Genomic DNA, 13,168 nt, shown 5'->3' on the forward strand with positions numbered 1-13,168 from the left:
CTTCCTGCTCCTCCGTCCCATTCGTCGTTGCGTCCGGCTCAATGTGATGGCCATTTTTATCCAACCCATTCGCCGTTTCAGGGGCAGTATCCGGGGCAAGCGTTGATGCGTTTTCAGTCATATGCTCTGCTTCTCCCGACAGAACGTTCTTCTCATTACAACGTGCAACCACGTTCGGTGCAAGGTCTCCACCACTCGGAGGACTCGTCTCCGGGTGCCGGTGAACGTTCAGCAGGTGCTTTTTGTACCAAAGCTCAGTCTTAAAGGACATGTCACAGTTGCGACACTGAAAGTCTCCAAAAATCAGTTGTGGAGGAGCTTCAGCGACCGCCATTGCTTCCTTTGCCTTGGCCGATAGTTTTCTCCCGACGCGACTCAACCGCGATGGCTTCACGGTGGTGGTCTCGTCCAGCCCGCTCGCACCGATACCATCATCCGACCTTCGCCCTTCAACATTCGCTTCCGCGCTTGCAACAACGGTTCGCTCGTCGTCACTGCCACCACCAGTCGAAGGTGTTTGGCCGGTGGACGCCGGTTGCTCTGCACGCGCATCATGCTGCTCAGCCGTTTCCAAGCCCAATTTGGAACACTTTGTAGTATTGGCGTTGGCTGAAGCATCGAACACGGACTCGATGCCACTATCGCTGCTGGGGGATGACTCTTTTACTGCCTGCGGTAGCCCCCCCCGACTCGGTTGCCGATTGTACGTGCGTCTGGTGGTCAACTGCGATCGTCTTTTGCTCCAGTGGCTTTCCGGCTCCCGCGGGAGATGATTCTTGAGCGTTACTATCCTTTTGTAATCCATCTTCTGTCCCACTCTCGATGATCGGTGCTGCTGCCTGCTGAAGAGAAGGTACGTTGCCTGTCGCTACCATCAAAGTAGGTTCGTCACTTTCAGTCTTTTCCGTAGCAACAACATCCTTCTTCGTGGTTGTTTCGGCGACTGCAGCGCTGCCGTTGCTGCGATTGCTGGCATCCGGGACCCGTTTACGCACGCGCGGTGGACAAAGTGCGGCCAGAGAGATGAACCCTTTCTGCTGTCTCACTACCTCCTCGTCCTTGCGGCGATTAGGAATTTTGCGCGAACTTTTCGGCACAGCAACCGTATTGGTACCGCTGCTATTGGCATCGTAAACTGCATTTTTCGCTGCATGTTCGTTCAGTGGAACAAAATCTTGCTCTGGCCTGTCTCCAGTTGGCGGCGAAATACCGGGCGGTGCTGTTATCGCAAGTTGAGGAGAGTCTAGCGTTTTGATCTTCGGCGGACGCCCTCGGCCACGTTTGACGACGGGAGTAGGTGAAACTGAAAGATGTAAAACATATATTAGTTTCCCAGTTGTGAAGTTTAATAAACACAGACAGAGGGTGTAGAATTTTCGCCAAATAATCGCGTCACCTTAGAAGTACCGTAAAACGTAGTAAATGTAAAAAAAAAAAGTTACACACGCAACACACAAAACGTTGGACAATGGAGCAGCATGGTTGCTTACACATAGCAAGCGATGATCATTCGCGAAACCAACACTTCACATACGAGCGTTGATATTGTTGAATAAGGAATCGTTTTTTCGGTATGTAACATGTAAAAAAAAACTCGTCATTACACACATGGAATATCTGTTTGTCACACACGATTGACCCCATTGACGGTCACACGAGCTACCAGGTGGCTCCATTTTGTGTTTCCACTACCACCATCACACAAAACCAGGTACGCGTGGAAAGAAAATGGTTGACGTGTTTCCCATGTCGCGAACCGAATGGAGGTTTTTTTGTAATAAAAATTACAATTAATATTGTAATGAAACAGTGCACTCACCAACTGCTTCCGGAAGCACAGGAGACGCAGACGTTGTGGGAATATCCGTTACATTATCCACACCTTGCACCTTGTTTTTGTTTTTCAGTGCCGGTGATACTTTTGCTTGTGCATCAACAGGACCTGGCAAGCGGCAGCTATCATCACCAGCAGCAGCAGCAACCCGGCAGCCGCTTTCGGCGAGCGATTGTTGTACAACCGCATGGTTTGTTTGTTGTTCAACACAACCGCCGCCGCCGCCGACTGTGGTGACTGCTGTCAATGAGGTGCTCAGCGATCGTTTCACTGTGTTGGTTGCGACGGGTGCCGTGGCGACCGTCGTTGTCGTCGCACGACACTCAATGCCACCATCTGGCGAAATGCCGAATCCATTTTGGTGCTGTTGCTTTCCGCCTTCCGGCACTATCACCGGTTTCGTTTCCACCGACGTTGCTGCTGCCAATGTTCCCGGGTCTTCCACAGCATCAGGCAGCACCGGTTCTTGCTTGATATGCTGGGTGAACGGAGTTACGGTGCTGGGAAGTGTTCGTAACACGCTAACAGCGCCGTTTGCCAGCGACGGCGTCATGCGATGACTAACTACTTCCGGTCGCGGAGCACTGGGGGGTTCAGTCATGACAAAAGGTCTGGAAACGGACGGCACTGCCGCCGTGTCAGTGATGGGCGACGCAACGCTGGCAGCACCATGGGCAAAGTTATGGACCGGCGGCGCTTCCTTTACGCACATTTTCGACCGAATTTGTTGCTGTTGCTGGTGGGCAGATGACGAGGGCTTTGGAGTCTGCTTCGGTTGCGCAGGCTGCAACAGGGACACCGTCTGGGGGCTTTCCCACACGTTGTGCTGCTTCGGTTGTGGCTTACTGCGCTGCTGCTGGACAGTTGATTGCTGGACGTTCATCTTTCGCTGCAGTTCGGTCAGATTAATCGACGCCTGGTGCCGTTGCTGCTGTGCTTGCAGCTGGCGCTGCTGAGATTCATGAAGGAGCTGCATTTGCTGTAAAATGGTTTGTTCCCTCAACATGCTTTGTTGTTGGTGCAGCTTTTGTTGAAACTGTTGCTGCTGATGCATTTGTTGCTTATGCTTCTGATGTGTTCGCTTTTGCTGCTGCATCGCTTGTTGGTGTTGTGGTTGCTGCTGATGCTGCGGCCGCTGATGATGCTGCTGTTGCTGTTGCTGGTGTAGCATTTGTTGCTGTAGCAACAGTCTGTGCTGCTGTTGTTGCTGCAGTAACTGCTGCTGTTGCTGTTGTTTTTGTCGCTGCTGCTGCTGCTGCTGTTGTTGATGATGCTGTTGTTGTTGCAACTGTTTCTGCTTCTTTTGTTGCTGCAAATACATCGGCAGCGGCTGGCTCGTTGCCCTTCCACCGACCGTTTCCAGTGTTACGATTGCTTTTTCTTCCGGGAAGCGATCTCTCGTGCGTCCCACCATCACACCCGCGGAACCTCCCGTCGTACCACCGATTGAAGCTTCACCGTTGGCCACACCGTTGCTGCTTCCGCCACTGTTACCGATAATTTCGACCGGTCCAAAGTATAGCGTTTGAACCTCATCGTCGTCGAACTGAATGGTGATGTCGCTCAGTATATCGTCATCCTCCGGAACCGGCTCCGGTGCAACCTGTGCCGCCGGCGGTGGAACGGCCGGTGCGGAAGTCGCTATCTTGTGGGCATACTCGGGCATCGCTGCAGTGGCATCGAACATGCAGTTTCCCGGCAGCATCATGTACGGGGAGACGTTTTGAGGGCCAGCCGTAACGTTGGCAACCGCGGCTGCAGCGGCAACACCGCCCGGTTTATAGTAATCGTACACAGTCTTCGTCCGAATGCCGGACCGAGGGCCCGAAGGCTTCTTCGTTGACCCTGTCGCTGCGCTTCCTGGTGCCGGTGCCCGAGGGGTGTGCCAGTTCAAGGTCGCCATTTCCACTGCCAACCGCGATGGTGATTCGCGGTGTTCGGGGTGGATTAGTTTTGGCGTCACTCGTGTCGTGAATGTGCAAATTAAAAGCCAACATAAATCGTCGTCCCTGCAAAAGGTTCAGCTGCGTTGTGTTTGCGTTAGGCAAGGCGCACAACAATGATTTGGCGTACGGTCATATTTGTTTATTTTTGTTTATATTCTGCGCTCACTGTCCTCCTGGGGGATGCTTACTCAAAAGAACGGAGAGCCAGGAACTCGTTTGCCTCGTATGTGTGTGAGTGTGCCAAAAACGTGCGACGCTACGCTTCGCAAAGCCTACCGTGATGGCGAACACAATATACGTAGCCACACGCATATAAGCCTCGCGCTGATGCTGCGGTGACGCCGATGACTCTTCGGCGGGTTCCCGTTTCGTGAGGATTTTTACGGGTTTGTTCCACCGACGATCGGTCGGTCTCTTTTCCACTGGACCGTCGGCTGGCTGCACAACGACGCAACACACCCCGCAGCCGCCGCCAGCTGCTTTCTTTATTTGTTGCTCTCTATTATGTCTTCCTTCCGTTCGCAACGCGTCTTGGTCGTCGTCGTCGAGTCTTTCTTTTCGCGCAGCATAGTATAGTATGTTGCCGCGGCGCACTCTCGCTACTAAACGCGACGCTAGCCACTCTACCTACACAAACCCCTCCGCGTGTCGTCGCCCCTCGTCGCTGGCCTTGTTAGATGTTTTCTTGCACGACGCCACCGCTGATCCCAGCGACATGTTTCTTCATCGTTTCTTCTTGTCCCGACATGTTCATAGCCGTTTCTGTTTCACTTTTCGCTCGCAACGTACCCGCTACTTATTGCGTTTTCTCACAAACCAAATAAACATAATCAATTTTCGTCACGAATTATTTTTTACATTACATTTGTTTCTTCAACACTCTATTTCACTTATCGTCGTGCACGGCGGCGCGTTAGCTCGTTTCGTCACAATGGGGACAGTCGTGGTAAAAAACAAATAGCAGCAACGCGAAGCGGAATGGCTCGGCTCTCAAGTTCATGGTTCGCCGAAAGGGTGGACACAAAACTGGCGCAGGTCCACGTAGATTGGCGACGGTGATTGAAACTTAAAAGCACAACGCAAAATGATGCTACCGCGGACTTGCTGCTCAATGTGGAATGCAATGGAATGGAACTGAATGTGGGAGAGCCAGAAGATTGAACCGAAAATGCGAACGAAACTAAAACGGAAAAGCGCGTTCACCGCGGAAAACTAACGAATCACACGACGCACTCGCGCGGCGTCAGACCATTTGTATGACTGGAGCTGCTGCAGAACGAAAGAAAGCAACAGGTTGTGTGAGAGCGCTGAATTTCGCCCGAGATTCGCGTCAGGCTTCAAGTGTGTGCCGCCGCGGCCAGAGCGGCAGAGTGAAAGAGAGCAGGCTACACATAATTTCACGCACACCAGCAACTGCCGAGATAGGCTTACTCGATGGTCAACAATAATATATATGTTTCCGATGCTTTTGCGTCAGATGGAAACCTCAAGAATTTGAGAATGCGCTAGACGGCATAATTTGTGTTTTTCGCATCGCTTTGCTTTGCTCGCTTTGTTGTGCATTGGGGCCTCAGAGAAAGCCAGCAAACCCAACATGATTGCTATTGACGCGAGAGAAAGGATGTCCAACGTGTGTGCGTGCGAGCGATAAAACGAGACAACGGCGTATTCGCCTGTTTTCGTATTCGCCCCTGCTGCGAACGGTGTCAACTTTTGACAGCGGCGAAATGGGTGCTTCAGCACGAAGTTGGTCTATTGTTTCGCTTCGCTTAATTTTGAACCTGACACAAGGAATATTTTTAATTTATACAATACGTATGATTTTTTTAAAGTTAATACACATACAAAGGTACTAAAATCCAGCGTAATTAGGCAAATAGTTAAAAGTTTATTCATCAAATTAGATTCCACATACTACAAACCTACAAAAATAGCACTATATGTTAAGTACTCTTTGGTAACCCCGAATTGGATTGCGGTTGCACTCCGAGAAGGGATGACGTTATCGCCAAAAATGGTTCCATTTATTACAACCCCGCTAAATTATTCCACCGTTAACGGTACATATATAGTGTAACTGAAACGTTTGGAGCCTCTAAAGGTCTGTAGATTGCGCGACACTTTAATGATGGTATAGATCCCAAGCAAGAACAACGACTATTTAATCTAGTTAGCAACTGGCTCCACTTTGACGATGGAAATATCGGTAAGATAATCGTCGGGTTGCTCATCCTTTAGCTCGAAATTCAGCTTGTTCTTGACGCTGCTGCTGCTAGTGAACGGGGACGATGATGCCGAGGGAGCTTCTTGCATTCGCTGGGACAAACTGCTGGATCGGTGATCGCCGGCCGTTGATGTGGTAGCTGGACGGAAGGTGCCTCTTTCAGACTTCGGCTTGTGCTCTTTCTGCTCGTGCTCCTCGAACTGGACACGGTCGCTGAATATCTGCGTACATTCGCTGCATCGAATGAGCTGCACTTGGCCGCTGGTTTCGGCAACGGGCGGTTCCGTCGGTTGTCGGTGAGTTTTCAGATGCTTGTTCAAGTGCATCAGTTCCAAAAACTTGGCCGAGCAGATCCGGCACTTGAATATGATCGAACCGTGACCACCTGGCCGTACGCTTTGCGACGAATGTATCAGCTGGTGGCGCAGAAGGGTTCCACGGTAGCCGAACCGATAATGGCACACTTTGCAGCCGTAAGGTTTCGATTCGTCGTGATTTTTGCGCATATGCATGGTCAGGTAGCAGTTGTACGTGAAGGTTTTATGGCACAGTTCACATCGAATCTGCGAACCGGGGGTGGCACTGGCATTCTGTCCTTCCGCCGAGCCGCTTGGAGTGGATGAGAGCAAGGTTTTGCTATCGTTCGGTTTGGTTTCGTCCTCGGAATCAATGATCATCAAATCGTCATCCATTTTATCGGGGGTTTGGTCTAAAATTAAACAAAAATGCAATAAGAAACGCTATCAATTTGTTCGTAGCGGAGTCTTGGAGCGGAATTTCATTCAAAGGCTGCAATAGGAGCAAAATGTAAATTCCAAATTGAAAAATGTCATTCAAAAGTTTCAATATGGCCAATATGGTTTACATGGTTACACAGCTAGATACACACACATACACATTTAAACTAATACACACCAAAACAAAAGTTTGTATAAAACCAGACTTTCAATAGAGACAACAATGGCTAAGTAAGCTCACGTCGCTTGATTGAAAAAAAGAAACGAACGATGAAAAATGTTCGTAAATCTTGTAAATTAGTAAGAAATGCTAATTTTATTTAAAAAATGAAAAGTATGTTCATTTCAACAACGCGTTCATCGTGCGGAAGTAAACCGATAACAAACATTTTATTTAATAAATGCATTTTATCGGGCAGGAAGAACCGAAAATCAAACGGAATGGTTTACTCCCTCTCTGAGAGTGACTCACATTCCCAAATGACGAAGTAGTATGTCATCTTTTACTTCCCCATTAGAAAAATCTAATAATAACATAAGTATGTGCAACAATGAAGCACATATTTACAGCATGCATATTTAGGAAAAGTACAAATAACCGAAGGAGCACAAAAATCGGTGAGTACGGGGTACCGATTGTGATATAAGTGTTTCGTTCCAACCAAAGTGAAAACGTGCAGAGAAAAGCGAAAAAAAACATTAATCAATACGAGAATAAACAACTGGCAAGGAAACAACTATCGAGCAATTGTCTTGAGGGCATCAACCGAACCACAGAGGAATCGGAAACGAGAGAAAAAAAAACCCAAAACCCCGATGCCTTACATGAGACGGCTTGATACACTATCTTCAGTTGGAAGAAACGAAACAGACACATTTGTCGACGAAAAAGGGGAAGTTATCTATAAAAAAAATGAACCTAATCTATGCTGAGAGAACGACCGTTCGACGCGACGCGAGTTGTCCGTAAAATCGAGAGGAGTGCCGCAAGACACAAAACGACGACGAGAGTGAAGCAAAACGGGGGTGTACTGACAAAAGCATAAAGCAATTAAACTAGGACTGCCAGAGCCTGGGAATTAGAAATATTGCCATGTAATTTATCGATTGATGCTTTTGAACATAAAGTACAGTGAAATAAATACAATAGTTTGGTCTTGAAATGAAAAACAAAAGCCACACGGTGAATCGTTGGAAAAGAAAGGGGAAATTTTAACAAAACAACACAAAGAGAGAGACAACAGAAGCAGGAAAGACACGAAAGTGATTACGAAATGAAACACAAAGCGGCGAAGAAGACTGCCACCGCCGGTAGAACACAGAGACGAAACAACAGGCGACACGAGAGCGCGCAGGAAAGAGCATACAAATAAAGCACATATTATCTTTAGCCTCGATTGCACATACACCAGGCCAATGGTTGCTTATTCGTACCTAGGCGCTGCGCTGTATTCCGACGACGATAACGTAAAGCACCCATACCCACCCAGTCGACGTGAGCGGACCACAGAACCATTGTTACTTTGCTAATTCAACTAATATGAAAGACTACATTTTATACAACTAGGCAACACACTGAAACACAAACGCCCATGATTGGCTTTCAATTGAGTAAAGCAACGATGAGTAGGGCAAAAAAAGAAGCAGAGAATTGTTTCCTAGGCAATGGTGAAGGGCGAATACATTTTGTGCGTTGTTTGTAGTTTCTTTTAAATGAAACAATGTTTAGAGTTTCACACTGCATTACTAGTAGTTTTAGACAATTTTTGATATGTTACGGACAAACGATAACTGGACTTGTGAAAGTAATGGAAAAACATAAAACAGCCCAGACAAACACCAGCAGCACAAACATGGAACAAAATATCAGATAACATAGTGTGCCAAGTGGTACGGAAAGTGTAGCAATGTTAGTGAACTGACTGAAGGGAAAACTTCTAAAATGGAGTTTCTCCTGCTCTTAGATACGTGGACGCTGCTCATTTTCTAGCCGCGTGCCAATAGATACAAAAAAACAAACGGGAGGCACTCGATAGACGAACAAATCAATTATGAGAGTGAAAGACATGACAAATACGGTTCTGACACAACCACCAACCAGAGACTACGGACGAGGGCGCGTATCGGAGAGTAAATTAAGCCGATCATAAGCCAGATAGATGCGAGGCTAACTAGACCAGAGACACATGTTTACTTTCAACTACGGGCCGAACATACTACCAAACACGCCTCCAAAAGCGAGAGAGTTGAGAATTTTTCCGTTGGTTTCTCATTGTGGGGGAAAGCGGTCGCTTTGAGATGTATGGAGAAAAAGCAAATAGAACCAAAAGCAGCAAATTATGATTATTTAAAAAGAATTGTCGTAACTAATGTGCAGTTTGACTATTTTATGCCTCACACACACACAAACGCGCGCGCCCGCGCATATTTTGTTCCATTTGGTAATGCAACTAACAAAGAAAGCAATAAAGAACTTACATGTTGCAAAACTGTGCCGTTTCATGGAACCATTCATCAGCTTCAGCTCCAGCCCGGGCATTGCCGTGAGCGGTGGCGGTTCAAGGTTTCGCGGACCTTCCACGCCACTGCCGTTGCATGGCGCTTCGGTGGTCACGATATCTACCTTCAGTTTGCGATGCTGGCGCTTTTGGTGTTTTTTGAGCTGCTCGCGCTCATCGAACTCCTGTTCGCAGACACTGCAAACGTAAGCAATATCGGTTGGGATGATCTTTTTCTTAGCTGCCGCTGCTGCAGCTCCGAGAGTCGCCATCTTCCGGGAGTTATTGTTGTTAAAGCTGATGAAACTATTGTTGTTGATGCTGCCGAAGGTTGTAGTCGAGGGTTGCGCTGCTGCGCCATCCTCGACCCCGTCACCTCCACCGTCGTCGGTTTCCTTAACAACCGGCACCAGACCGAGGGCGAACGGTTCCAGCACCGAGTGGGCATGGTCTGGCACTTCGGGCGACAGCGGGGGCAACGGTGGCACATTGAGCGCCATTTGGTGCTGCAGCTCTTGCTTCACCAACCGTTCCAGGTCGAGCCGCTTTTCCTTGTCCTTCTCCGCGGCCAACAGTTCGTGCATTTTCATGTGCGTATTCAGGACGCTTTCCCGGGCAAAGCTTTCGTTGCAGATGATGCAGGAGTAGTCGGTTCGCTCGCGCCCATCCTCCGTCCGTCCGCCCGGCCGCCCATGCACTTTCCGCTGGTGAATCGTTAGCAATCGCTTGCCGGAGAACATCTCTTCGCACTGGTCACAGGGCAGAAGGGGGCCCGCTTCCGTTTCCTGGCCCTCGGTCGGCTCTCGGTGTACCTTGGCGTGCTGGGTGAGCTGCGATTTGCTCGGGAACCGGTACAGACAGATGTCACACTTGAACGGTCGCTTGTGCACGGCGTGCACACTCTTGTGGCGCCGGAAGCGCACCGACGAGGCGAACTTTTTGGCACAGATCGGACAAACGTACATCGTGTCGCCGGTGCAATCGTTTTGCTCTTCGATCGCGTCCTGCTGTTTGACCTGGCCCTCGCCGTGTGCCACGATCTTGTGCCGCTGCAGCCGCTGGAGACTCGTGAGCGTGCAGAAACAGGTGTCACACTTGAACGGTTTGGCCGGATTGTGTTTCGCCGCAATGTGAGCCCGGCATTGGCTTTTGTAGGGAAAATCTTGACTGCACAACCCACACACATGGTTACCGGAGCCCGGCTCGTACTGGTAGTGCTCATCGATGAACGATTCCTTCGTGTCGGGTATGGAAAATTTGGACTCGTCCGCCAGCTCACCGGGATCGCCGGTCTCCATTGCCGTGCCACCGGTCTCGTCCATTTGGTTCGTGTCATCCTGCAGCGACGACGGCATCGTGAGTTCCACCTCCGGCCGGTACATATCATCGTACATATCATCATCGTCCGGCATCTCCAGCTTTATGGTGGGATGCGATTCGTCTAGTGTCGGTTCCAGCAGTTGGTCGTTCCTCCTCCGTAGCTGGTCATCGCTGGCCAGTGTGGTCTGGTAGAGATCGTACGCTGACAGCAGCTTCCACTGGCAGCTGCGACAAATGCTCTCCGGCATTTGTCCGCCGCCGCCGCCGTCCGCCTCACGGTCGCGGTTGTTGAGCGGCATACACACGGTCAGCAGCATACTGAGCAGCGTTTTTCCGGTGTACTCCCGAATCGGGCGGTGAATGGACACCATCGATCGGACGCCGCTCGCCAGACAGATTCTGCAAACGGCCATCGTACGCGCAGCAACCGCCACCGCTGGTGGCTGCTGGCCGACTTTGGAGATGCTGCACGGTCGTGGCGGTTCTTCCGATTCCTGTTGCTGCTGTACTACGGCTTCGTCGCCTGACACAGCAGGCGATGCTGGTTTGCTGGTCGCCGCCGCCTGCTCCATTCGCGCACTTTGCAAGCTGCTAATCAACACAGACCCAATCGGCGCCGCCGAGCGCTCCGACTTTGATGTGTTTTGTTGTTTTTTCCCCTTCGGTCGGTTATTAAACTGCGTTGCAACAACTGCCCATTGGTGACGCACGAGATGCTGGTTGTGTTATGCTTTGTTTTATCCTGGAATTGTGCCCTTCGAAGGCCAACACACTTGCCAAATGCCTTGTTAACGCGGGTCCGTATCGGGGCGGAGCGATGCGCAGGAAAGAAGTGTCCGCCAGCGATGCAATGAGTTTTCCTACTAACACAGCAACTCTGGTTTTCAACACTCCGTGGGGGAGGAAAATGAGAAAACAAATGGGGTTCGTTCAAATAAGCCAAGCACTCACACAAACGCGGCGCCCTTGGGCTGTTTGTGTGAGTCGAGTCGCCTTGGTTTACCGGGCATAGTTGAGTACTTGTCAGCGGGGCGACATAAATTTGAGTCGACGGAAATGTTGTGTTACAACGCACGACTGTGGGATGCGATGCAGTTTTTTGCACGATGCTTTTCCCGATTTTCCGATTTTCGCTACACTCAGTCCGCCTCGCGCCCTGAACTACGTTTGCTGCTTGCAAAAAAGGGTGAAGCTACAACTCTTCCACGGCACACGGCCTAACGTCAAAGTGGTGTGCCACTGGAGGCGATGGCATACCCTTTCGCCCGCTTTTTTTTCGCCGTTCCCGTTTCGCCCAAAAAGGAGGCACACCAACGAACGCGAAGCGAGACCAGCAGCAGCAGAGGGAGAGTGCGCGACCACAGGTAAAGGTGGCAAATAAGAATGCGAAGTGGCGAAAAGTGCATCATTTAGCAACACACGGGAACGGTCACACAGTCGGGAGAACTGTATCGGCGGAGGAAAAACGGAAAGGAAACAAAAGCCCCAACACGGACGGCGGCTTCGCAGTTCACGGCGTGTCACGCGAGGACGAAAGTGCGTAAAGTGTGCTTCGCTCGTTCTTTTTTCTTTCGCTTTTTTGTCGCCATCAGAAGCCGGATGGTAGAATGCGTGCCCCCCCGCGGCGGACCCGTTCCGATTGAGGCGACGAGCGCGACAGTATGTGTCGCTGTGCGTTGGTGTGTGCGTGCAAGAGCAGTACAGAGCAGGAAGGGCTGGTAGAACGGCAGGGGCGGCTTTCCCGGTGGTGGTGCGAAGGGCCCCGCACCAGTCGCCGCGGGTGATAGTAGTGGGTGACGAGGGCACGCGGCGCGGCGCGGTGTGAAGGAAGTGTGAAAAGTAAGAGCGAGAAAACGGCGGCGGTCGAGGGAGAAAGCTAGAGAGACACACGGACGGACGGACGGACGGAGGGACGAACGGACGGGACGGGAAAAGCCTTCATGGCTCTGGCAATGGCAGTAGCTGTCATTCGTGCACGGTGCTCCATGTAGCGCGCAGGAGGAGGAGGCAGCCAGCCAGCAGTAAGGCAGTTTTTCGTTTTCCCGTTTCCCGTTCCTGCGTTCAGAACTTCCCCGTAACCCCCGCATCCGCCAACCCGTAACGTAAAGGCGCAGAATTAGCCCCCATCGTCACGGCGGGAGCCCGCCACCGCGTGTGTGTGTGTGTGTGTGTGTGTTGTTGCCAGATTCGGCACAGAAATCCGCGCGGTGGAAATGTGTGTGCTTTCGGTTCGATTTGGTGCACGGCCCGCCCGTGATATCCCCCAGGGAGATTGACGACGACGACGTCGACGACGGATGGTGCTGCTGATGATGATGATGATGGTGGCACCTCGCAGTACCGCGGATCAAGATGGAAGATTGTTTGTGCAATTGAAGCAACCGACGACGACGTCGATGATGAGAGAGCGTAGGAAAGAGAGAGGGCGAGAGCGAGCATCGCATCATCATATTCGCCAGCAGCAGCAGCAGCAGGCGGCGGCGACGGCCTACTGCGCGGCGACGGTAGCAAAACTACGACACAACACAACCAAGAAGGGGCGACCGCGACGGCGACCGCGACCGCGACGACGACATCGTTTTTTACCGTTTTTATCCCGCGGGTGCGGT

At 50.8% G+C, this 13,168-nt stretch overlaps 1 protein-coding gene across 2 annotated transcripts; it reads right to left on the reverse strand.

Annotated features, from left to right (window-relative positions):
* Positions 1-5,669: 5,669 nt before the first annotated feature.
* Positions 5,670-11,169, reverse strand: LOC128278049 (zinc finger protein Xfin-like). Of its 2 annotated transcripts, none has more exons than XM_053016692.1 (2): positions 9,232-11,169; positions 5,670-6,713 (listed from the first exon to the last, which is right to left on the reverse strand). In XM_053016692.1, exons 1-2 carry the CDS (start codon positions 11,129-11,131, stop codon positions 5,947-5,949), a joined length of 2,667 nt encoding a protein of 888 aa, XP_052872652.1. In that variant the 5' UTR covers positions 11,132-11,169; the 3' UTR covers positions 5,670-5,946. The 2 variants fall into 2 exon arrangements, with proteins under 2 accessions (XP_052872652.1, XP_052872651.1); XM_053016691.1 differs by having other exon boundaries at positions 9,220-11,169.
* Positions 11,170-13,168: the final 1,999 nt, after the last annotated feature.

Source organism: Anopheles cruzii, chromosome 2 (assembly GCF_943734635.1).
Source record: "Anopheles cruzii chromosome 2, idAnoCruzAS_RS32_06, whole genome shotgun sequence".
NCBI classification, from domain to species: Eukaryota; Metazoa; Arthropoda; class Insecta; order Diptera; family Culicidae; genus Anopheles; species Anopheles cruzii.

Bases quoted from the DNA above. Each gene is read 5' to 3' on its own strand.
- LOC128278049 (XM_053016691.1), bottom strand. From the start codon at position 11,131: ATGGAGCAGGCGGCGGCGACCAGCAAACCAGCATCGCCTGCTGTGTCA. The intron at 6,714-9,219 runs GTAAGTTCTTTA...GTTTAATTTTAG, and splicing joins ACGGCACAGTTTTGCAACAT to ACCAAACCCCCGATAAAATG.